Here is a 27,880-nt window from a genome sequence, read left to right on the forward strand (position 1 = left end):
ACTATTACTGTCACAGACGGCTGGGCTTTTTTTCTACCACACTACAAGTCATATAAGTCACACCTCCTATTCTTTTTGATCGCTTCAAGGTGTTGCTTCTATTTTTTAATGTTGGTAACTATGCAGATGATGGTTTATTTCCATAAAACTTATGATTATTGCTTAAAAAATTATCTATACTGTGTGCCAGAAATACTAGATACAACCAGGGCAGCCATGAGACATTCTGGGGCCCCTTACACAGCTTTAGGCATGGGCCCTGACCACCAACATTCCCCAGGGCCCGCCCATTGGCTGTCCCATCAAATCCACCCACTGGCCATCCCACCTAGTCCTTCAGTTCACCCACTTTTATTTTAACACCTAAAACTTAATATATCCTCCATCCCATGTCCTCCTCCTCTAGTCCCATGACCTCTTCCTCCAATCCCATCTCCTCCATTCCATGTCCTCCTCCTTCTCCATCCCATGTCATCCTCCTCCACTAGTCCCATGTCCTCTTTCTCCAGTCCCATCTCCTCCACCCCACGTCCACCTCCTCCCCCAGTCCCATCTCCTCCATCCCATGTCCTCCATTTCCAGTGTCATCTTCACATTTCATGTTCTTCTCATGCTCATTCACATAGGTGCTGTGGCCTGTACAGTGTGAATCACTTTTTTTTCTTTAAATGATGCTATTGCTGTGTGCAAGCAGCCTCTGTTACAGGTGTACAAACACGGCCGCAAGTCGTAATTTGACAGGTGTGTGGATGCAAGTGTATGGCCCCAAACACAGACAGTATGCATTCGGGGGATTCACACCTGCACACTTATCAGATTAGGACCTGTGACTGTGTTCATACAAATGCTGCATCCTCATAAACAAACAGGCACCTCCAGCAAACCACTCATTCACAATGTATGGGCCAGAGAACCTGTGTAAATGAGCCCTTTTTAATTATTTTTTACAACTTGTTTTTTACAAAGCTGCTGGTCTAAACTGATCCCTGACATCTCACCTTTGAGACAGTAAAGGAATTAAGGACACATTCTTCAATTATTTTCTCTGTAGCCTCAGCTGCACTGCAGATGAATGAACAGAAGACAGAGGCGTCTGTTCATTCATAAACTGAAGCATGGCAAACACATTTTTTTATGCTCAGTTATCAATGGACACAGGAGTGATCAGTACCAATCACTCACTATGTTTATTCATTCAGGGAAGCCAGCAGAGCTGCGGAGAAGGGGGGGGGGCAATCACACAGGAGGGAATCTGATGTAGGCAGTAGACATGTGCACACTGAAATATTTTGTTTCGGAATTTCGGTTTGGTCCAAAAAATAAACTTATTTAGTTACTCCCGCAATTCGTTTCTATTTATTTTGTTTCATTAAAAAATGCATTCCTCTGAAAATCCAAATTAAGGTTGAATCTGTTAATTGAAGGCTTATGGTGTCTGTCGAATGTTCTAAGAAGATTCGATGAAGCAGCAAAACTGTATGACGCCGCAATCGTACATTTCCAGTCGAATGCTCCGCCCACAAGCTATAGTAGAATTCTAATGTTGTATGACTAGTAATAATTATATTTATTAATTATTATTACTAGTCAACCAACATTAAAATTCTTATAAAGCTTATGGGTGGAGCATTTGACCATAAATGTCCGCTCGCGGCCACTGTATGTTTTTAGCTGCTTCGTCGAATCTTCATGTCTCTATAATGTCAAATCTTTTCTCTGTATGTCGAATAATCTTGGACTAATAGAGTTAGGTTAGGAACATTCGACCGCAGATTCGATAGACACAGATCCCTATTGTCACTGTCATGTTGAATCTCCTATCTATATTGAACTGTTGTCACAACAAAACGAAAATAAAGCATTTTTTATGTCTGATCTTTCAGATTTCGGATTCTGCGCGTTCGTTATCATTAGTTAAAAAGAACCAGAAAATTCCAGAAATTCGGACGAAAATGCATTTGAACAAAAAACGAATGCACATGTCTAGTAGGCAGGACAGGGAGAGGAATCAGTGCTGCAGGGTGGCGGGGTTATTATAAGAATCATGCCCTGTTTGTTCCAGCAGCTGAAAGTTGACGTGAGGTAGAGGGGGAGCTGCTGCAGAGAGCCGCACAGGGCATTGTTTCTGTAATTAGCCCCTGCCCCGCCACACTGATCCCTCCACCCTCATTTGAGCCCTGTTGTGTGCCCAGGTCCCCTACAAGAATACCAGTGACCTTGGGTTCACTTCTGCTGTGGTCTATGAAATATGTCATCCTAAGCAAGCCCTTTGTTTTTTATAATAGCATTGTCCTTCAGCACACTAAACTTCTTTCTCCCAATTGTTTACCTTCAACCGTCTCTGAATTTCAGTGGGTGCTGATTAAAGCATAATTGTACCCTCAGTTAAAAATCTGTTGAAATCATTCCAGGTGAGTTCAGTGTCTTAGGCCCAGATTCTTGAAACACTTACGTCGACGTATCTCTATATACGCCGCGTAAGTGCACAGATGCGCCGTTGCATCTATGCGCCTGATTCTCAATGCAAGATACTCCTGAAATGTGGCTTCATCCGACCGACATAAGTTTCCTATGCCGTCGGAGCATGGGCGCATATTTACGCTGGCCGCAAGGGGCACTTCCATTGATTTACGCGTCGAATATGCAAATGACCGAGATACGCCGATTCACGAACGTACTTGCGCCCGTCGCAAGTAAAGTTATTCCACCTATAGGAGGCGCATCCCATGCAAAGGTATGGACGATGGAACAGCCGTCGTATTTTACGTCGTTTACGTAGGACTACGTGAATAGGGCTGGGCGTAGGTTACGTTCAGTGATTCGACGTATCTTAGGCGTTAGGTCTGACGTGATTCTGAGCATGCGCACTGGGAAACTGGGACGGTGCATGCGCAGTTCGTTCGGCCCTTCATTTGCATGGGGTCACGGTTAATTTAAATGTATCACGCCCACTACCTTCCTACTTTGAATTAGGCGGGCTTACGCCGGCCAATTTACATTATGCTGGCGCAACGTAGGGAGCGAGTGCTTTGTGAATACTCTGATTGCCTCTCTGGGATATGTCGGCGTAGCGCATATGAGATGCGCTACGCCGGCACAAAGATGCGCCAATCTACCTGAATCTGGCCCATATAGTTTATTTTCTCTCTAAAGCAGCCACTGCCTGCGTAAAAAAGCATGTCCTTTGCCAGCAGCTTCAGAGTGTGGCTCTTGCTTTCTGTGGGTAAGCAGTGGTCTCATTACAGGGGTCCCGACACACCCCCTACTGAATCAGACCTATAGCCTTGCAATCAGTAAAGCTCATGCTCCCCGCCGATTGGCGAGCTCTGATATGTGCTGGACCTCCGCAAAAAAGATCACTACCTCCCTACAGAGGGCCAATATCCCACTCTGGACCATGCTGGCAGGGAGCAGGCATTCCCACTCAGGCTGTGGCCGTTTTTTAAAGAAAACAAACTGTAAGATTTTTAACACTTTTTTATGCACTTGGAATGTATTTAGCAAATTTAACTTCAGGGCTGCACGATAACTTGCTTCACCCAATCAGTCAGACTGTAAAAAATAACATTTATGGTCCTCCGAAATACAGTCGGTTTTATCATCACTTTGCCTTGGCTACCAGGAGTTGGCAGAAGCAATACCATTTGAGGGTATTACAGATTTACATGTGTTAATAGCGAAATAATTAATATTATTCCCCACCTGCGTAGATGAGTGGTAGAAATAAAATGAATAATAATAATCTGGTGGAGCTACTCGTTATAAATTTGGGAAAAAACTGTGAAAAAACTATTATGTGATAAACCTTGTTCCCTATAGTAAATTCCTTAGTTTAAAGTGCAGTGCAATAATACAATGAAAAAACATTAAGTAATTAAAACATTAAATCATAAACACAAATGTAAACTTATCAAAATTTTGAATACATTGGCTTAATAATGAACCTCAAATCATTAATGTCTAAAATTCCAAGGATAAGTGAAAAATGTAAGTCCAAAAAATCCTATCAAACATTTTCCAGTGTGGTCGAGTGTGATATGTCACTTCCGCCCATATTGGAACTGGAAGCACATACAGCATCCCTGCGTCCATTTTTTTCCCTTTATCCTTGTTGGATTGCTTTTAAAGAGACATTTTTTAATACATTTTTGATATACTTCACCATGTTAGATTGTTCCTTGTTTTATGTTTGATCTGGACTCGTGTGACCATTCCTCCAAACGATACTGTATATTGGAGGTACCATTGGGTTTGCTGAGAAGGATCTTCAGAATAGCTTATTCCAATGCTGTTATGATCTTTGTAATGGGGTCATCTCCACCTGGTGAGTAGTGATTGGTGTTGGTGGAGTATTCCTACTGTAGCACTACCCCCGAAGGAGCTGCTGGTTTGATTTGGACGGCATGTTACCTCTATATCCCCGCCGTCTAGGGTACTGGATGAGAGCTGCAGTAAAGTCAATGTCCACACGACAGGTATCTTTTCTGTGCTTTATTACCCAGCCGGGTAAAAACGATAAACAGTAGAAAGGTGAAAGGGATAGCAAAGTAGAAGACTGCAGATTCAGGTGTAACTGGATATGGGAAACAGTCCTGCTTCCAATGACAATTTTTACTTCGCCACTCCAGCCGGAGTGGGTATAGTGCATCTGGACAGGTATCTCTCTCACCAGCCTGGCAGCCAGAGTGTCACTCGGATGGATAGGATTAAGTCTCTGCCACAGACCCTCCTGAAGATTGGAGACAATTTCGGTCCAAAATCCCTCTTGACTGGATTCAGCACCTGGTTCTCCTTCACATAGCTTCGGTTAAATCAGCAACTGATAGGTGACCTGCGTCCAGCCTCTCAGAACCAAAGTATCCTCTGATGAATGGACAGGCCTCTCCTGAATCACCAGCCTCATGCTCGGTATCCCCCGGACAGACACCTTATCAGGTGTCTTCCTCCAATTTGACGGACGGCCCAGGACCATCTGGCGAATTTTGGACCCAGTCGACTCACTGGATCCACAATCTGGATGAATGCGCTCCGGACCAACGTGGACCCGGAGCCATGAACACTGCGACACACACATGCACACACCCCGGCCAGGAGGGCCACACACGGGGGTGGAGGGACCACTGCCCAGCTCAAGGACGGGAACACAGCGACCCTGAACCAATGGCGTCTGCCATTTAAATACCCCTTCCCAGCATGCACAGCGAGGCGACCAACCCTCCTGATTGGCTGCCGGGAAGACATATCCAACTCCACTTGACCCTACTGCTGCCACCTGTCGGCCTGGGGTGGAACTCAGTAACCGAGACAATGACAGTATGCACAAACAGTACAGCCAAACTGAAACAGAGGCCCCAAAATGTAACCAAATAACAGGTTCAGAGCCAACTACCACTCTGAACTCCCTCTAAATTTACAATAGCACTGTTTCTGAAAATAGCCAGGCGCTACACTACAGTCACACATTCATTGGATTAATGAAATCACTGCTTCACTGGAAAATGTTTGATGGAATTTTTTGGACTTAAATTATTCACTTTCCCTTGGAATTTTGGGCATTAATAATTTGAGGTTCATTATTGAGCCAATGTATTCATAATTTTCATCACAGTTTACATTTGTGTTTATGATTTAGTGTTTTAATCACTTAGGGCCAGATTCAGATACAATGGCGTGTCTTTAGTTGGGCGTAGCGTATCCTATTTACGCTACGCCGCTGCAACTTAGACAGGCAAGTGCAGTATTCACAAAGCACTTGCTCTGTAAGTTACGTCGGCGTAGCATAAATGGGCCGGCGTAAGCCCGCGTAATTCAAAGTAGGCTGGTAGGGGGAGTGTTGTATGGAAATTAATCGTGACCCCACGTAAATGGCGCATGCTCAGTATCACGTCGAATTTTCTCCGTAAATTACGCCGGCTCAATGCCTAGTCAACGTGAACGTAACCTACGCCCATCCCCATTCACGTACGACTTACGCAAACAACGTAAAATACGACGCTGTTCCGACGTCCATACCTTAACATGACTTACCCCTGCTTTATGAGGGGTAAAGTTACCCCGGTCGTACGCCTTACATAAACAGCGTATTTTAATACGCTGGGCGCAAGTACGTTCGTGAATCGGCGTATCTAGCTCATTTGCATATTTAACGCGGAAATATACGGAAGTGCCCCTAGCAGCCAGTGTAAATATGCACCCCAAGATACGAAGACGTAGGAGACTTACGCTGCGAGTATCTTGGCAACAGTGAGGCGTATCTGATTCTATGAATCAGTCGCAAAGATAAGTCCTTTGTGAATCTGGGCCATCATGTTTTTCCATTGGAGCGATTCCAGTGGTTATATACCTCATTGTCTTATTGCACTGTATGCACTTTAAACAAAGGATTTGACTATAGGGAGCGCGGATTATCACATTACATTTTATTCACAGATTTACATGTACTTAGAAGAAACACAAGTTAAAAATATAAGCAGAAAGATACACAGTGGGCGGATGAACCAAGTGGCTTTGTTACTGTACATCCTGGAATTCTGCTTTAATTAAAGCCCTGCATATGAACAGCAGCAATTTTTGACAAATGACAGACTGCTGGTTATGGGTTTGTACATACTATAAAGCATCCTAAAATGAAAAAAAAAAAATCCTTACCAAAACTACAATAGCATCATGCAAAGGTCCATCTGTGTGTATGGTTTCAATATCATCTTCAATAATGTACTCCCATTCCACACCAAGATCTATAAAGGATCGCGACTTTGCTTCTTCACCTTTTCCATTCAGAATGTAATGTCCTGTAGCCTGATTTTTAATGGCTTACACAAAAAGAACAGAAAAATGTAATTAATGTTACACCCTGTTAATGACATACTATAATATTGAAACTCTTCTTTCATATAAATGTTTACTGATAATTAGTAGAGTCTAGAGTCTAAAGAGTCTAGCTTTTCATGGCCTTTCATTTATGTCTTTTTTAAACAAATACAACTGCACTCTTAAGTTTTTGTTTGTTTGTTTTTTGTTTTTTTTTGGTATTAGTTTTGGACAGAGAGGCAAATAAATCCCTGTACAGTTTGAGTTGCATGGGCAATTAAATCTCTTTTCTGCAGAGTGTTGACAGCTCATTATTGTACTTTTTTGTAACAGACAGTTAATAATTCTACTCCACGCCATTGTCTGCATTTTTCAGAGCCTTGCGCACATTTGTAAAACTTACTGACGTGCTTCATAAAGCATTGGTATGGTGATACCACTGATCTTTACATGAACTACCTAACTTTTTCACTCCATAAGACGCACTTTTTCCCCCCAAAAAATGTGGCGGAAATGTCTGTGCGTCTTATGGAGTGAATAATGATAGTCTTCCCCCCACCCTCCCCCCACCCCCGTCATGGCTGCCACCATGTTATAATACCGCCAGGAGAGAGGAGGTGTAACAGCACTGGAGAAACGGGAGTGAATCACAACTGCGGATAGAAGGACCTCAATGCGCTTCTGTATGCGACAACTCAGGATTAGCCCCAGGCGTCACTCCTAGCAACAGGAGTTTGGGGGGTCTCTACATCATCTTCCTGTCACATATAGAAGGGCGTTGATTTACTAAGGATGAAAGCATTACAACATGAGACCAGACCTTAGCGATTAAAATATATTTTTAGCTTCAAGGACTATATTCCAATACACCTTGACATGCACGTGATTATCAGTAAGGGACCCCAAGCGTCGCTCCTAGCAACTGGAGTTTGGAGGTTCTCTACATGATATCACCTGCAGCATGCAGGAATGTATTAGGTTACTAAGGGAGATGCCATGAAATAGCACCAACCCTTAGCCAAGAAAAGATTTAAGAGGAACAAGTTCGAACTATTAGGCCAAGGCCTATAAGACATTTGTACTTATGCCAAGCTCGTATTATTTGAGAGTTGTAGTAACAACTGGGTACTTGTATATCGCACGTACTAATATAACGTAATAGCACCTGCGTATATGTAATAAAGTAGTTTAGGTAATTACAGTTGCATACTTGTAGTAATTCCTATTGAGACATTAGTATTGCTTGAGAGAGGCAGTATAGCTCAGGTATGTATTAAGCATAGATGAGGTATTTATAGCTGCATAAATTAGATAGACATAGCATTGGTATGTTGTAGGTTGCTGAGCCTTTTAGTTAGTATTTAGCAAGCAGGATTTAGCATAGTAACATCTCCCATATACAGTAACATGTTGTTAAGCAGACGGCATTTGTAGTAACACTATGGTAACAGTTGAAACACTAGTAGTAGATCTTCTATAGGACTATAAATGTAGCAAAGGTTACTTATCCGTTTTGTAGCTTCTATAGATAGGAGATAAGTTCTCATGAAGGAGGATGGTTGCCAAATGCCCTGAAGTTGGTTTGCAGAGAGCTGTGTTGCAGAGAAGACATCAGTAGCAAAGGAGTAGTGGTTTCTGGTAACGGTGTTGCAGCATAGGGAGCTGGAGGAGCGGCTGGTGTAACAGGGCCGCAAAGCTGACAAGCTATAGCTCCCACTACTGCTGTGCCACAACTGACATATGGCTGGCAATAATAGAACAACACCTGTATCTCCTATACATGCCTTTATAGGCAGGAGATCAGGTGCAATGCATCGCAGTGATCTTTCAATGGAGTGCCGTATAAGACGCACTTCCGCTTTCCAGGCTGGAACGCATCACGGCGCCGGGCGATTACGTCATCGCCCGAGCGCCGTATGCACTCCACAATGGAACACACTACGGCGCTGAAGTGCCCACAGAGAGAGAGGAGTAGTGGCACAACAGCGCCTGTTACAGGAGGACAGACATCCCAAGGCTCCTGCAAGCGCCTAGCGATCTCCCGGCTGGGCCTGACACTCAGCCATAGACAGAAGACAGAGCAGCCCGGGCGGCAGAATGGAGTATGGCCTCAGCGGTCGCTCGGGCTGCTCTGTCTTCTATCTGAGTGACAAGCGGATCAGTGTGACATGTATCATAGGAGGTGGGAATTTGTTACAGTGGGCGCAGGAATATTCCATGACAGCGCTCTGTGTGGTAAGGCTGCATTTCATTGGCACAGGTCAGGCTGTGCTTCATGGGCACTGGTAAGACTGCATTTCTCTGGCAAAGGTCAGGCTGCATTTAATGGGCACTGGTATGGCTGCATTTAACCACTTACAGACCGAAAAATGTTGTTGCTTACAGCCCTCCGGCAGTGCGGGCTTGTCTGCTATCACCCTTAAAGATACAGACGTACCCATATGGCAATTCACTGGAACTAATCACTTTGCCACTGTATATCGGTGTGAGCCGCTTGGTAAGTGGTTAATTGCCACTGGTAAGGCTGCATGTAATTGGCACAGGTCAGGCTGCATTTCATTGGTACTGGTACGGCTGCATTTCATTGGCACTTTTAAGACTGCATTTAATTGGCACTGGTAAGGCTGCATTTAATTGGCACTGGTACGGCTGCATTTAATTGGCACTGGTACGGCTGCATTTAATTGCCACTGGTCAGGCTGCATTTCATGGGCACTGGTACGGCTGCATTTAATTGCCACTGGTATGGCTGCATTTAATTGGCACTGGTCAGGCTGCATTTCATGGGTACTGGAGCGGCTGCATTTATATGGCACTGGTAAGGCTGCATTTAATTGGCAGTGGTCAGGCTGCATTTCATGGGCAATGGTAAATATTTTGGTTTAGAATTTTTTTTCCTGTTTTCCTCCTCTAAAACCTAGGTGCGTCTTATGGTCAAGTGTGTCTTATGGAGTGAAAAATACGGTGCATTATTCTTAATATGCTACACATAAGCTGACAACTGTCAGTGAATATTTTCTACAAAAGTTACTTTTGTAGTGGTTGACTCTATCGAATGTGATCCTTCTAAGCCCTGTAGCAGAGACAAAACTGGCTAATGGCTAGGTATTCTGATGGCTCAGGCGTAATTTGCTTTTCTTTTTGTTACCAATATATACGTTTATTAGGTAAATAGAAAATATATATTTATTTCTCTCGCGTAGAAAAATATATTTTGTATCCTGCAATAATATGATACCGAAGTCCACAGAAAGCTCTTAACCACTTGACTTCGGGAAAATGTACCCCCTTCATGACCAGGCCACTTTAACTGACAACTGCGCAGTCGTGCAATGCTGTATCCATACAAAATTGATGTCCTTTTTTTTACCACAAATATAGCTTTTTTGGTGGTATTTGATCACCACTGTGGTTTAAACTTTTTGCGGAAAAAAAAAAAGAATGACAATTTTGAAAAAAACTATATTTGTTTCCGCTATAAAACCTATCCAATCATTTTTTTTTAAACATAATTTTTTCATCAATTTAGGCCAATATGTATTCTGCTACATATTTTTGGTAAAAAAAATCGCAATAAGCGTATATTGATTGTTTTGTGCAAAAGTTATAGCATCTACAAACTATGGGTTTTTTTGTTTTTTCCCTACCCGGAAGGGTCGGATCACATATATATATGTGTGTATATATATATATATATATATATGTATATATATATATATATATATATACTGTATATATATATATATATAAATAAGTTTATCAATAAATTATGAACTGGTGTTCAAAGAGATAAAAAACAGCGCTTATGAGTGGGTAAGTGACCACTCAGTACTAAATAATCCCAAAGATCGGTGATGGTGTGATAGGTGATAGACTATGGTACAGGTGCACCGAACTACCAAGAAAATCACCTGAATGTGGAATACTCCCCCAATTGGGGTGCAGACTTACCACAGTAGAATAAATTCTACACTCAAACCATCAGATCAACAGGTACTGTATGGGGTTAACTTCTCAGACGGAGACACATGAAAGGCAAGAAAAACACATACGAAATGCATAGTGTGATATTGCACAAACACAGTCCTGCTGATATAGGTAAACTAGTGGTTAATGCCCGTACAGTGTATCAAACGAAAATGAACATATAAACAAATGGTATCACCGCTGTCGCTGACGTCTTCCAACCCCCAGGGGCCGCGCGTGTGCTGCGGGAATAGTAAGGTGTTTTTCCTTGCTGTGGTTGGCGTCTGGTGGAACGCGGTGGAACGCACTGTTGTCTTCCTGTGTAGCGCTGTCTGTAGCCACGCCCTGACGCGTTTCGTCACTTCCGACTTCAACTGAGGGCGTGGCTACACAGCGCCTTCAATATCTCTTTATACCCGAACAACTCACGGCTATTGGTTAAGTCCTCTCCGCCCACCGGATCTGATTGGTGCTGTTCGTGCCGGACATTTGGATGGACTTCAGCCGGGTTGTGCAGTGGGTTTTAAGAAGGAGATATGTGAATTAAGAAAGGCTGCACTTTAATACGGTCCGAAATGACCAAATAAAAGAAGGGGGGTGGCGCACTGTTCGTCCTGTCTGGGGAAATGTATCATTAATTAACGATCCATACAAGCAGAGCGCAAGAGGGGTGTTGCATAAAATATATATATCTCTATAGGAAGATAATATAGGAAAGAGAAAGGGGGCGTTTATTACAGGACACAAGAGGATAGTATAAATATTTATCAATAGTGTTTATATTTTTATTAACCCAAATTAGATATTGTATCCAATCACGTACGTTATGGGCGTGTCTAAGCAGTCTCATTTCGTTCCTAGGAACATTCGATTACACACTGCATACTCTGGGTCCGCATGCAGTGTATACTTGGAGCATGGCTGTAGCCGCTATGTACCAGATGCAAATCAATCGGTACCGTAGCCATAAGAATGATATTTCTGTCTAAAGGGTTTTTTAAAATATATATATATATAACCCGGCCGTCAACAAGGTGCCGGATGTAGTCACATATTACTCACTTTGAGCAGTGCACAGAAACGTATAACCTTTCTCACACAGCAAAAGATGCATAGTGAAATGCATTCTTTTTTCCAAAACACTGTGTCTATGGAAGTATATAGTTAAATCGTTGTGGATAATCTGCAGTATACAGTTTCAATAAATGAGGAAACTCATTACAACTGTTACCTGCAAAGATTAAGTGAACCAAAGAATTAATCGGGACAAGGGATCAGTGGTGCCTGCTATAAATATTGTAAAAAACGCATTTATATAAAAGGGCCACCGTGAGATTTACTGTAATCTGGATGGTCGTTGTCATTATCATATATACAGGTCTGGGGCAAATAGTATACATGTTTTCACATATACGATATAGACCACATAGACTATGACACATAAAAATCTTCATCAGTTAAAATTGATAAAAATGATTAGAGGTAGGTAAGAGGTTGACACAACTTGATAAAAAAAAAAAAAAAAAAAAAAAAAGGATATAAATAGATAAAAAACGGGGAGACTGAGCAAGATATTGCTGCTAGAAAGGGGAGGAGTCTACATAAAAATTGTATCTAAAAAATATTAATATATATATAAAAGATTTTTCCATAAAAAATCTGTATATAAAATATCTGTATATAAAATATTTTTCTATGTAGATAGAAATAGTGATATATCACAAGCGCTTGAGTACATGTTTCAGTATTAACTAATGTGGAGGATCTTGCTATCATATACAAAGAAACGGGCCAGGAGCAGCCCAAAAAAAATTATATGATAGTATTAATTGTGCATTGAGGTGGTGGTCCATTGCAATGTTATGTCTGACTGGAGACGAGAGACACACAGCACTGGTTACCAGGAGGACATTATTGCCAAAACTAAGTCCTGGTTTTTAAATGAACAGGACTAGAGGGTCATTAGTTCAGTGATCGCTTATGAAGCAGTTAATGTCCAGATCAACATTTAGCCCTTTCGGTGCCAATGTGCCTGCTAGGAATATCCACTCCGTTTCACGTTTTGAGAGTTCTCTCACGTGATTACATCCCCTCCATGATCGTTCAACGTGATCAATACCCCAAAATTTGAGGAGAGCAGGGTTGCAGTCATGGTATGTTTTGAAATGTAGAGATACGCTATGATCCTTGTAACCCAATTTAATGTTAGCAACATGTTCAGCAATCCTAATTTTAAGTTTCCTCTTGGTTCGACCAATATACATTAGGTGACACGGGCACTCTAACATGTATACTACATGTGTGGTGTTGCACGTGATGAATGATTTAATCTGAAAATCAATGTTGTTTGATGTAGAGGTAAATGATTCAATGCATCTCCTTGGTCTATCGGCTTCTTTACAAGGCAAACATTTTTTACAAGGAAAGAAGCCATCTTTGTCCCAAAATGTAGGAGGTTTTTTTGGGGGGTCCAGGACTTTTTTCACCACTTTATCTCCAAAGCTTAAAGCTTTCCTGTATATGAATCCAGGTTTTTTAGGTAAGACTGTATTCAGTATTTTGTCCAGGAATAAGATATGCCAATGGTTTTTAAAAATAGCTTCTACTTCCTTATACTGGCTGTGATATCCCGATATAAAGCTCCACTCGTGTAAATTCTTCTTAATCCGTGGCTGTGATGTGGTGAGACAGTTGGTTCTTGGTAACTGTGACAGTTCTTCAATGATATTATCCAAGTGGTTATTCTTATATCCCTTTTCTATGAACTTCCCTTTGAGTAGCTGGGCCTGTGACTGAAAGTCGTTATCATTAGAACAATTCCGTTTGACACGCATTAATTGGCCCTTAGGGATGTTTCTCAGCCACATCGGGTGGTGTCCACTTTGAATAGGTAAAAAACTATTGGAGTCTGTCGGTTTAAAATATACCTTAGTGCCAAGCCTATTGTTGTCTCTAAAAATATTAAGATCTAAAAAATGGACACTTTGTTGGTTATATTCGCTGGTTAGGAGAATATTGCATTTGTTGCTATTAAGATCCTTTAAAAACAATTCCAATGTTAAAAGGGGGCCTGCCCAAATAAAAAATAGATCATCGATATAGCGCCGGTAAAATAAAAGTTCCTTTTGCTGTTTGTTAAAAATTGTTTTATCCTCCCACTCAGCCATAAAGAGGTTTGCGATGCTTGGTGCAAACTTAGCGCCCATAGCAACTCCGTTTTTTTGTGTATAAAAGCAGTCATTATACCAAAAATAATTATGACCCAGGCAGAAATCTAAACAGTTACGCAAAAATATTTTCAGGGGATGTGAAATATCTTCTCTTCTAGAGAGGGCCCAGTTTAGTGCCAAAAGTGCATCATCATGCTGAATTATTGTGTATAGTGACGAAACATCGGCAGTTACTAGGTATACTTCATCAAAGCCTGATAGATCTATCTCTTGTAATTGGATGAGGAGGTCCTTTGTGTCCCTTAGATAGGCTTTGGTGGTCGTTACACTTTTCTGTAGATAGTGGTCCAAGAATTGTCCAAGTCTTGATGTTACTGACCCAATTCCGTTGACTATTGGTCTAGCCGGTGGGACTCTCTCATCCTTATGAATTTTAGGCAAAGTGTAGATTGTCGGAATACGGCAGCTGCTGGGAACAAGATACTTTCTCTCCTTAGTGGAGATTGCATGGGACCGATATCCTTCTTGTACCAGAGTCTGTAAGGTCTTTTCGAACTGTGATGTAGGATCATTTTTTAATTTCAGATAGGTGGCTGAGTCTGAGAGCATGTCGATCAATTGTGTGTGATAGAATTCTTTACTAAGAATCACTACACCTCCTCCTTTGTCCGCTGGTCGGATCACGATCTCTTTTCTTTTTTCTAATAACTCGATGCCATCCCTTATATATCTTGGATTGATGTCTTTTTTAGGTTTAACTAGCTCTAAGTCACGTAGAAGTAGGCCCTTAAAGACATCCAATGGCTGATTTGATCCTACAAGAGGGTTAAAAAGTGATCTATTCCGCAGTCCACTATCAGTGATCAATGCGGGAGGTTGGCTCGTCGTATTTGGATATTTGTTTAAAAAGTATTTTTTCATACTTAATCTTCTTGTGTATTTGTGAATGTCAATGAAGACATTAAATTTATTTATTGGGCGATTGAGGCCGCATTTCAAACCCAGATTTAAAATGTTAGTTTCTTTGTCTGTTAAAATAATATCCGTTAAGTTAAAAATACCTCCTAATCGTAATCTCTTACTCTTCTTTTCTTGTTGTTCCTTTGTGTGTCTCCCTGCTCTGCATCCTCTGGGTCTCTTCTCCAGGGTCCTGGTTGAGGACCTCTCTCTTGATCTGAGTGGGGTTGATCTCTCCGCTGTGGATCCCTGTGTGGTGGCCCCTGATTGGTTTCCCTGTACTGAGGGTACTGTTGTGGGTAAGCTGTGGGTCTCCCCCTGTGGCCTGATGCTCCTCTCCCCCTTTTTTGCCAACCCCGACCTCTCCCTAAAAAAGGACGTGGTGATTGGTATCTTGGTTAATATTCCTCGTCTCTTATGGATTCATATCTATTATGTACAGGGACATGGTAATAAGTATCCACAAGGGGTGGTCTCTGATTATAGTTAGAGGTACCCGCATTCCTACCCCTGCCTCTTACATGATTAGAGACATTTCTTGCGGGTGTGGAAAGGTGGATTGGATCTGCATTTCTACTAGTACCAGATTGTGTAAGAGTGCTGGACGACGGTTGTGTTCCTCCAGTGGCTTGTTCTTGCTGGGTTTCCATAACATTAGTTTCATTGTCCCCTGTCTCTGTAGTGTTATTTTGTTGCCAAAGGTAAATGTTATTGCTTCTAAAGTCACCTACATCTCGGTGGAACTTTTTTATCTTTGTTTTCTGAGTTTCTTTGTCAACCTTTTCTAGACGTTTCTTTATCCGATTGTTAAAATCAATGTCCTGTTGTGAGTCTTTGATTGGGTCTAGTGCTGTTTGTAGTTCATTTATTTTTGCTTCTAATTTAATCATTTTCCTCTTTTTTCTCCTTAAAATGAGTTCCTGTAATGTGTTGCCCACCCCATTAAAAAAGTCTAACCACTCCACTATGGAGTCTCTATCATCAAGGCCATCCTGTGGTGTCACTTCCCATCTGAGGCTTCTTATGATGATTTTTTCTTTAAGGTACTGCTCCAATGTACATATGTCCCACCATGTTCTTACTTGTTTCTCAAGTACGTTACCCAAGGTGGTTAATGTAGTGTTAAAATTCGTTTGTGCAGCTGTTTGTTCATTTACGGTAAAAATAGTATTAATATCAAGATTTCTGTCACTAAGGAAGCGTAATGCATCCATGGCAGCCACGGAAAAGGTATATAAACTATAAATAGTTATATAAAGATATGTAAGAGGGTGCAATAAGTGAAGGCCTAATGATGCACTTCCGGCGCCCAGTGGTAGTCAATTACTTCAACCGAAGTGGTGGAGATGTGATATATACTATTATAAAGTGATGGGACAATCCCCACAATAAAGGTGGAATTGTTCAATATAGCAGCTATTTAAGTTAAATGGTGACCCATCTAAAGATATAGAAATAAGTTTATCAATAAATTATGAACTGGTGTTCAAAGAGATAAAAAACAGCGTTTATGAGTGGGTAAGTGACCACTCAGTACTAAATAATCCCAAAGATCGGTGATGGTGTGATAGGTGATAGACTATGGTACAGGTGCACCGAACTACCAAGAAAATCACCTGAATGTGGAATACTCCCCCAATTGGGGTGCAGACTTACCACAGTAGAATAAATTCTACACTCAAACCATCAGATCAACAGGTACTGTATGGGGTTAACTTCTCAGACGGAGACACATGAAAGGCAAGAAAAACACATACGAAATGCATAGTGTGATATTGCACAAACACAGTCCTGCTGATATAGGTAAACTAGTGGTTAATGCCCGTACAGTGTATCAAACGAAAATGAACATATAAACAAATGGTATCACCGCTGTCGCTGACGTCTTCCAACCCCCAGGGGCCGCGCGTGTGCTGCGGGAATAGTAAGGTGTTTTTCCTTGCTGTGGTTGGCGTCTGGTGGAACGCGGTGGAACGCACTGTTGTCTTCCTGTGTAGCGCTGTCTGTAGCCACGCCCTGACGCGTTTCGTCACTTCCGACTTCAACTGAGGGCGTGGCTACACAGCGCCTTCAATATCTCTTTATACCCGAACAACTCACGGCTATTGGTTAAGTCCTCTCCGCCCACCGGATCTGATTGGTGCTGTTCGTGCCGGACATTTGGATGGACTTCAGCCGGGTTGTGCAGTGGGTTTTAAGAAGGAGATATGTGAATTAAGAAAGGCTGCACTTTAATACGGTCCGAAATGACCAAATAAAAGAAGGGGGGTGGCGCACTGTTCGTCCTGTCTGGGGATACATTTCCCCAGACAGGACGAACAGTGCGCCACCCCCCTTCTTTTATTTGGTCATTTCGGACCGTATTAAAGTGCAGCCTTTCTTAATTCACATATCTCCTTCTTAAAACCCACTGCACAACCCGGCTGAAGTCCATCCAAATGTCCGGCACGAACAGCACCAATCAGATCCGGTGGGCGGAGAGGACTTAACCAATAGCCGTGAGTTGTTCGGGTATAAAGAGATATTGAAGGCGCTGTGTAGCCACGCCCTCAGTTGAAGTCGGAAGTGACGAAACGCGTCAGGGCGTGGCTACAGACAGCGCTACACAGGAAGACAACAGTGCGTTCCACCGCGTTCCACCAGACGCCAACCACAGCAAGGAAAAACACCTTACTATTCCCGCAGCACACGCGCGGCCCCTGGGGGTTGGAAGACGTCAGCGACAGCGGTGATACCATTTGTTTATATGTTCATTTTCGTTTGATACACTGTACGGGCATTAACCACTAGTTTACCTATATCAGCAGGACTGTGTTTGTGCAATATCACACTATGCATTTCGTATGTGTTTTTCTTGCCTTTCATGTGTCTCCGTCTGAGAAGTTAACCCCATACAGTACCTGTTGATCTGATGGTTTGAGTGTAGAATTTATTCTACTGTGGTAAGTCTGCACCCCAATTGGGGGAGTATTCCACATTCAGGTGATTTTCTTGGTAGTTCGGTGCACCTGTACCATAGTCTATCACCTATCACACCATCACCGATCTTTGGGATTATTTAGTACTGAGTGGTCACTTACCCACTCATAAGCGCTGTTTTTTATCTCTTTGAACACCAGTTCATAATTTATTGATAAACTTATTTCTATATCTTTAGATGGGTCACCATTTAACTTAAATAGCTGCTATATTGAACAATTCCACCTTTATTGTGGGGATTGTCCCATCACTTTATAATAGTATATATCACATCTCCACCACTTCGGTTGAAGTAATTGACTACCACTGGGCGCCGGAAGTGCATCATTAGGCCTTCACTTATTGCACCCTCTTACATATCTTTATATAACTATTTATAGTTTATATACCTTTTCCGTGGCTGCCATGGATGCATTACGCTTCCTTAGTGACAGAAATCTTGATATTAATACTATTTTTACCGTAAATGAACAAACAGCTGCACAAACGAATTTTAACACTACATTAACCACCTTGGGTAACGTACTTGAGAAACAAGTAAGAACATGGTGGGACATATGTACATTGGAGCAGTACCTTAAAGAAAAAATCATCATAAGAAGCCTCAGATGGGAAGTGACACCACAGGATGGCCTTGATGATAGAGACTCCATAGTGGAGTGGTTAGACTTTTTTAATGGGGTGGGCAACAAATTACAGGAACTCATTTTAAGGAGAAAAAAGAGGAAAATTATTAAATTAGAAGCAAAAATAAATGAACTACAAACAGCACTAGACCCAATCAAAGACTCACAACAGGTCATTGATTTTAACAATCGGATAAAGAAACGTCTAGAAAAGGTTGACAAAGAAACTCAGAAAACAAAGATAAAAAAGTTCCACCGAGATGTAGGTGACTTTAGAAGCAATAACATTTACCTTTGGCAACAAAATAACACTACAGAGACAGGGGACAATGAAACTAATGTTATGGAAACCCAGCAAGAACAAGCCACTGGAGGAACACAACCGTCGTCCAGCACTCTTACACAATCTGGTACTAGTAGAAATGCAGATCCAATCCACCTTTCCACACCCGCAAGAAATGTCTCTAATCATGTAAGAGGCAGGGGTAGGAATGCGGGTACCTCTAACTATAATCAGAGACCACCCCTTGTGGATACTTATTACCATGTCCCTGTACATAATAGATATGAATCCATAAGAGACGAGGAATATGAACCAAGATACCAATCACCACGTCCTTTTTTAGGGAGAGGTCGGGGTTGGCAAAAAAGGGGGAGAGGAGCATCAGGCCACAGGGGGAGACCCACAGCTTACCCACAACAGTACCCTCAGTACAGGGAAACCAATCAGGGGCCACCACACAGGGATCCACAGCGGAGAGATCAACCCCACTCAGATCAAGAGAGAGGTCCTCAACCAGGACCCTGGAGAAGAGACCCAGAGGATGCAGAGCAGGGAGACACACAAAGGAACAACAAGAAAAGAAGAGTAAGAGATTACGATTAGGAGGTATTTTTAACTTAACGGATATTATTTTAACAGACAAAGAAACTAACATTTTAAATCTGGGTTTGAAATGCGGCCTCAATCGCCCAATAAATAAATTTAATGTCTTCATTGACATTCACAAATACACAAGAAGATTAAGTATGAAAAAATACTTTTTAAACAAATATCCAAATACGACGAGCCAACCTCCCGCATTGATCACTGATAGTGGACTGCGGAATAGATCACTTTTTAACCCTCTTGTAGGATCAAATCAGCCATTGGATGTCTTTAAGGGCCTACTTCTACGTGACTTAGAGCTAGTTAAACCTAAAAAAGACATCAATCCAAGATATATAAGGGATGGCATCGAGTTATTAGAAAAAAGAAAAGAGATCGTGATCCGACCAGCGGACAAAGGAGGAGGTGTAGTGATTCTTAGTAAAGAATTCTATCACACACAATTGATCGACATGCTCTCAGACTCAGCCACCTATCTGAAATTAAAAAATGATCCTACATCACAGTTCGAAAAGACCTTACAGACTCTGTTACAAGAAGGATATCGGTCCCATGCAATCTCCACTAAGGAGAGAAAGTATCTTGTTCCCAGCAGCTGCCGTATTCCGACAATCTACACTTTGCCTAAAATTCATAAGGATGAGAGAGTCCCACCGGCTAGACCAATAGTCAACGGAATTGGGTCAGTAACATCAAGACTTGGACAATTCTTGGACCACTATCTACAGAAAAGTGTAACGACCACCAAAGCCTATCTAAGGGACACAAAGGACCTCCTCATCCAATTACAAGAGATAGATCTATCAGGCTTTGATGAAGTATACCTAGTAACTGCCGATGTTTCGTCACTATACACAATAATTCAGCATGATGATGCACTTTTGGCACTAAACTGGGCCCTCTCTAGAAGAGAAGATATTTCACATCCCCTGAAAATATTTTTGCGTAACTGTTTAGATTTCTGCCTGGGTCATAATTATTTTTGGTATAATGACTGCTTTTATACACAAAAAAACGGAGTTGCTATGGGCGCTAAGTTTGCACCAAGCATCGCAAACCTCTTTATGGCTGAGTGGGAGGATAAAACAATTTTTAACAAACAGCAAAAGGAACTTTTATTTTACCGGCGCTATATCGATGATCTATTTTTTATTTGGGCAGGCCCCCTTTTAACATTGGAATTGTTTTTAAAGGATCTTAATAGCAACAAATGCAATATTCTCCTAACCAGCGAATATAACCAACAAAGTGTCCATTTTTTAGATCTTAATATTTTTAGAGACAACAATAGGCTTGGCACTAAGGTATATTTTAAACCGACAGACTCCAATAGTTTTTTACCTATTCAAAGTGGACACCACCCGATGTGGCTGAGAAACATCCCTAAGGGCCAATTAATGCATGTCAAACGGAATTGTTCTAATGATAACGACTTTCAGTCACAGGCCCAGCTACTCAAAGGGAAGTTCATAGAAAAGGGATATAAGAATAACCACTTGGATAATATCATTGAAGAACTGTCACAGTTACCAAGAACCAACTGTCTCACCACATCACAGCCACGGATTAAGAAGAATTTACACGAGTGGAGCTTTATATCGGGATATCACAGCCAGTATAAGGAAGTAGAAGCTATTTTTAAAAACCATTGGCATATCTTATTCCTGGACAAAATACTGAATACAGTCTTACCTAAAAAACCTGGATTCATATACAGGAAAGCTTTAAGCTTTGGAGATAAAGTGGTGAAAAAAGTCCTGGACCCCCCAAAAAAACCTCCTACATTTTGGGACAAAGATGGCTTCTTTCCTTGTAAAAAATGTTTGCCTTGTAAAGAAGCCGATAGACCAAGGAGATGCATTGAATCATTTACCTCTACATCAAACAACATTGATTTTCAGATTAAATCATTCATCACGTGCAACACCACACATGTAGTATACATGTTAGAGTGCCCGTGTCACCTAATGTATATTGGTCGAACCAAGAGGAAACTTAAAATTAGGATTGCTGAACATGTTGCTAACATTAAATTGGGTTACAAGGATCATAGCGTATCTCTACATTTCAAAACATACCATGACTGCAACCCTGCTCTCCTCAAATTTTGGGGTATTGATCACGTTGAACGATCATGGAGGGGATGTAATCACGTGAGAGAACTCTCAAAACGTGAAACGGAGTGGATATTCCTAGCAGGCACATTGGCACCGAAAGGGCTAAATGTTGATCTGGACATTAACTGCTTCATAAGCGATCACTGAACTAATGACCCTCTAGTCCTGTTCATTTAAAAACCAGGACTTAGTTTTGGCAATAATGTCCTCCTGGTAACCAGTGCTGTGTGTCTCTCGTCTCCAGTCAGACATAACATTGCAATGGACCACCACCTCAATGCACAATTAATACTATCATATAATTTTTTTTGGGCTGCTCCTGGCCCGTTTCTTTGTATATGATAGCAAGATCCTCCACATTAGTTAATACTGAAACATGTACTCAAGCGCTTGTGATATATCACTATTTCTATCTACATAGAAAAATATTTTATATACAGATATTTTATATACAGATTTTTTATGGAAAAATCTTTTATATATATATTAATATTTTTTAGATACAATTTTTATGTAGACTCCTCCCCTTTCTAGCAGCAATATCTTGCTCAGTCTCCCCGTTTTTTATCTATTTATATCCTTTTTTTTTTTTTTTTTTTTTTTTTTTTTTTTTTATCAAGTTGTGTCAACCTCTTACCTACCTCTAATCATTTTTATCAATTTTAACTGATGAAGATTTTTATGTGTCATAGTCTATGTGGTCTATATGGTATATGTGAAAACATGTATACTATTTGCCCCAGACCTGTATATATGATAATGACAACGACCATCCAGATTACAGTAAATCTCACGGTGGCCCTTTTATATAAATGCGTTTTTTACAATATTTATAGCAGGCACCACTGATCCCTTGTCCCGATTAATTCTTTGGTTCACTTAATCTTTGCAGGTAACAGTTGTAATGAGTTTCCTCATTTATTGAAACTGTATACTGCAGATTATCCACAACGATTTAACTATATACTTCCATAGACACAGTGTTTTGGAAAAAAGAATGCATTTCACTATGCATCTTTTGCTGTGTGAGAAAGGTTATACGTTTCTGTGCACTGCTCAAAGTGAGTAATATGTGACTACATCCGGCACCTTGTTGACGGCCGGGTTATATATATATATATTTTAAAAAACCCTTTAGACAGAAATATCATTCTTATGGCTACGGTACCGATTGATTTGCATCTGGTACATAGCGGCTACAGCCATGCTCCAAGTATACACTGCATGCGGACCCAGAGTATGCAGTGTGTAATCGAATGTTCCTAGGAACGAAATGAGACTGCTTAGACACGCCCATAACGTACGTGATTGGATACAATATCTAATTTGGGTTAATAAAAATATAAACACTATTGATAAATATTTATACTATCCTCTTGTGTCCTGTAATAAACGCCCCCTTTCTCTTTCCTATATTATCTTCCTATAGAGATATATATATTTTATGCAACACCCCTCTTGCGCTCTGCTTGTATGGATCGTTAATTAATGATACATTTCCCCAGACAGGACGAACAGTGCGCCACCCCCCTTCTTTTATTTGGTCATTTCGGACCGTATTAAAGTGCAGCCTTTCTTAATTCACATATCTCCTTCTTAAAACCCACTGCACAACCCGGCTGAAGTCCATCCAAATGTCCGGCACGAACAGCACCAATCAGATCCGGTGGGCGGAGAGGACTTAACCAATAGCCGTGAGTTGTTCGGGTATAAAGAGATATTGAAGGCGCTGTGTAGCCACGCCCTCAGTTGAAGTCGGAAGTGACGAAACGCGTCAGGGCGTGGCTACAGACAGCGCTACACAGGAAGACAACAGTGCGTTCCACCGCGTTCCACCAGACGCCAACCACAGCAAGGAAAAACACCTTACTATTCCCGCAGCACACGCGCGGCCCCTGGGGGTTGGAAGACGTCAGCGACAGCGGTGATACCATTTGTTTATATGTTCATTTTCGTTTGATACACTGTACGGGCATTAACCACTAGTTTACCTATATCAGCAGGACTGTGTTTGTGCAATATCACACTATGCATTTCGTATGTGTTTTTCTTGCCTTTCATGTGTCTCCGTCTGAGAAGTTAACCCCATACAGTACCTGTTGATCTGATGGTTTGAGTGTAGAATTTATTCTACTGTGGTAAGTCTGCACCCCAATTGGGGGAGTATTCCACATTCAGGTGATTTTCTTGGTAGTTCGGTGCACCTGTACCATAGTCTATCACCTATCACACCATCACCGATCTTTGGGATTATTTAGTACTGAGTGGTCACTTACCCACTCATAAGCGCTGTTTTTTATCTCTTTGAACACCAGTTCATAATTTATTGATAAACTTATTTCTATATCTTTAGATGGGTCACCATTTAACTTAAATAGCTGCTATATTGAACAATTCCACCTTTATTGTGGGGATTGTCCCATCACTTTATAATAGTATATATCACATCTCCACCACTTCGGTTGAAGTAATTGACTACCACTGGGCGCCGGAAGTGCATCATTAGGCCTTCACTTATTGCACCCTCTTACATATATATATATATATATATATATATATATATATATATATATATATATATACACCTGATACACCTGATTCAGCACAGAGGTGTCGCCCTGAAGCAGTAAAATTGCTATAGGGCGGACCATAAGAGGTTAAAGAGATATTTACAAAGATTGCACAAGTAGATTGAAATGTTTGCAAGGACCCTTTCACAGTTGTCCCTAATGAGTTGATGAAAATGCATATATGTGAGGCTTTTTTGGCATATTGAAATTTCCACATATATGCATTTTCCCCTGCCTATACACTACTGGAGATGTGGTGCCAGTTAACCACTTCACCCCTGGAAGATGTGGCTGCCAAATGCCCTGGCCACTTTTTGCGATTCGGCACTGGCAATTTCCAGGCTGGAACGCATCACGGCGCCGGGCGATGACGTCATCGCCCGAGCGCCGTATGCACTCCACCATGGAACACACTACGGCAGTTACGATTCTGGTTATCGGTAACCTGATTGGCTGAAGCATCACCAAGGCGGGAGAAGACATGGAGGGACGTTGAAGGAGAAAGGTAAGTGCATTTTACAGGGCACGGCGGCGACAATGGGCACAGAGTCTGATGCTGCATCTGTCCCCCGCTGGCTCTAAGACTGAGAACTGAATGATCAAACACTTCAGATCGCTTGGTTCTTACAGCTCCCTGAGCCGAGAGCTGGTGACTGTCAGTCACAGCTACTGCTCTACCCCCCTCCCCATGCTCATTGGAACGCTGAGCTGTGGAGGGGGAGGGAGTGGCTGGCTCAGGCTTTCATGGGCTTGCTATGAGGCAGAGAAAGGTGCTGTTCCAGACATGTAGGTGGCTCCCAACCATGTGGTTGCGATCTTTCCTCTACCAGGACTGGCTCTGTGGTGTCAGCCGGCAGCAGGCTTCAGCCCGTTGTCTGCTCAAAATGGGCCACAGGAGTGCGAAACGAACTGCACTCCTGTGGTTCACAGGAGAAGTACAGCCAAATGAGTATTAAGCCATACAATGTTTTTTTCAGTGGGATACATTCTTAAAAAAAAATCTGTTGTACACCACCATGGGAAACAATTGTATTATACTATTATAGAATATGTTATATCCACTTGCTGACCAGGCCTTTTCTGGAACTGTAAATGTGTATTTTTTCCTAAAAAATATTACATATACAAGAGAATGAACTAGTGATTGTTGCAATATTTAATGAATAAAAACTAAATAGTAAAGTTAGCCCAATTTTTTGTATAATATGAAAGATGATGTTACGCTGAGTAAATAGATACCTAACATGTCATGCTTTAAAATTGTGCACGTTCGTGGAGTGCCGACAAACTACAGTACTTAAAAAGCCAGAGAAACGGAAGTGACGTCGGAGGTTGCTCCGGTCCGGTCCTCCAAGGGCATACCTCCCAACTTTCTGAGATGGGAATGAGGGACACCTATTAGCAAAAGTATGTAGGCATAGGAAACCCCTGCCATGTCCCCACTTAACCACTTCACCCCCGGAAGGTTTACCCCCTAATGTCCAGGCTATTTTTTGCGATACGGCACTGCGTTGTTTTAACTAACAATTGCACAGTAGTTTTTCCTTGCAGATCTCCATTTTTCTCTCTGGCTATATGGTGGTCTACCTTGTTTACATAGGCAGACTGCCATTCTGCCTCTCCTCTGAACGATCGGTGGGTCCTGATGGGCCATCGCGGACGACGGACCTGTTAATTGGCTCCCGCTGTGTCCAATCTCAGCGCTGGGGGGGGGTGTCTCGGCCGGCACGCACCTGTGCCTCAAACCCATACAGGTACCTTGTTTCACACAGCCAGGCCACCCTGCCGCAGTATATGTGCAATGTGCAGTCCAAAAGCAGTTTGAGGAGAATTGTACAAAAAAAACTGATTGGTTAAACCCACAAGTGCTTTTTTTTACCACTACTATTAATTTATACTGGCTTTTAGAATTTACAAGTGCAGACATTTTAAAATTGGATGAAAGGTTTAGCACTAGGAAACCCTTTTTGATAGATAAGTAGTGCATTTCATATACAACTTTACAGATCAGACCAACATGAGGGACAAATGAGGAGGAAAGAGGGACAGAGGGACTTTGTTCTGAATGAGAGACAGTCCCTCGAAATCAGGGACAGTTAGGAGCTATGCAAGTGGGGGGCCGTCTTGCCTTCACTCAACTTTCTACCTATCCACCTATCCATCCAACGGATTGGATCACTTCCAGGTTTATTGACGTCTCCGGTAAACCCAGAAACTACCGTAAATCACAGGGGGTGCACCTCTCTCGTCGCCTCTAAAAGTGATTCTGTAGTGAATCCGCTGCCGGGATCACTTTAAGCAGATGCCGAATTGCCCACGGTAAGACCCCTTTCACACTGGGGTGGTGCAGGCGTTAGCGGTAAAGTGCTGCTAGTTTTAGCAGCGCTTTAGAGCCACTAGCAGGGCGCTTTTAAGCCCTGCTAGCGGCCGAGGTAAGGGTTAATAGTGCCCGTTTTGCATCGCTGCCAAAGTGTTTTGCAGGCGCTGCCCAATAATTTCAATGGCAGGGGTGGTTAAGAAGCGGTGTATACACCGCTCCTGCACCGCTGGAAAGATGCTGCTTGCAGGACTTTTTCTCCCATCCTGCAAGCGCACCGTCCCAGTGTGAAAGCACTCGGGCTTTCACACTGGGGAGGCTTGAGAGGCACCTTTCAGGCACTTTACAGGTGCTATTTTTTGCGCTAAAATGCCTGAAAAGTGCCCCAGTGTGAAAGGGATCTAACAAATGATACCATGGTTATAGCAGCTAACTGCTGCCATAACCCCAGGATTAAACGTCAAAGTAATGAAGTATATATACTGTGGGTGGTCAACAAGTGAATATTATAGCATTATAAAATGTAACCTTTATTAGCCCAAATTGTATGTGTGCGTGTGTACCACCTTATTTAAACCTAAAAAAAAAATAATATATGTTTTTCCTTTAGTAATACATTTATGATATACAATATCCTGGGTTTAGATTCAAATGGTCCTGTGACAGTTCCTATGAGTGCCTTTAGAGGGCAGCAGAGTATTTTCACAATTATCTCTTTATTTCTTTTACAGATCAGCAAAAGAGTCAGTGAGTTTAACAAGCTGTACTTTGGCTACCATTTCTGTAACTGCAGTCAAAGTAAGCTGGCACAGAGTGATGTGTCCTTAGATGCCTCAGAAACATTAGCGCTAAAAGAGTCACGGAACTTAAAATTGACCTGTTAGCCACATGCATTCGGACTGAATCATTATTGTACTTTGACAGGGTCTTGTTTACATATTTTAATGGCACATATTAGGATAATGCCACGCAATGTATGAGATGTTCTGCTTTTTTGTAATGCTGATGCATATTATTTTAAGATTATCTTACTCAATGACTGTGAATCGGGACACAATAATATAGATGTAACAGACTAGTTGCTACTTTTTCATTATCTGGACCAAAAGCTTCTTTTGCAAGTGTTCCCATGAACTAGTATCAAGGCCAAATTTCAGACAATGGAAACTTCCATCTGAGCCTTCTCACACACATTCCATTTAAAAAGAAACACCCATGGTGTTTACTTTGTCTGTGCAGTTGACTATACTTTTATCAGTATTACAATAATATCTTGGAGCTCCAAAACTTTATTGGCAGCCGCTACTAAACAAAAAAAATGTTTGGTATGTCCCAGAAGCTATGCACAGAGAAGAGGAAGAAGAGCGGGTATTTCAAATCCCTGGACTGCTACAAGGGCTGCGTGGGTACTGACCCGGGGAGACAAGTACAGTGGAGCCCAGGCGGCGGGGGAGTGTACATTATTAGTTCACCTTTTCT

General features: G+C 41.8%; 1 protein-coding gene across 2 annotated transcripts in view; it reads right to left on the reverse strand.

The window, feature by feature from the left end:
* ADAMTS3 (ADAM metallopeptidase with thrombospondin type 1 motif 3) overlaps window positions 1–27,880 on the reverse strand; it is a 332,671-nt gene that overhangs the window by 43,613 nt on the left and 261,178 nt on the right. For both annotated transcript variants that reach the window (XM_040326191.1, XM_040326182.1), the window contains exon 17: window positions 6,649–6,812. In XM_040326191.1, the coding sequence (XP_040182125.1) occupies window positions 6,649–6,812 (164 nt within the window). The remainder of the gene's footprint in view (window positions 1–6,648; window positions 6,813–27,880) is intronic.

The sequence above is a fragment of the Rana temporaria genome, chromosome 1 (assembly GCF_905171775.1).
Source record: "Rana temporaria chromosome 1, aRanTem1.1, whole genome shotgun sequence".
NCBI classification, from domain to species: domain Eukaryota; kingdom Metazoa; phylum Chordata; class Amphibia; order Anura; family Ranidae; genus Rana; species Rana temporaria.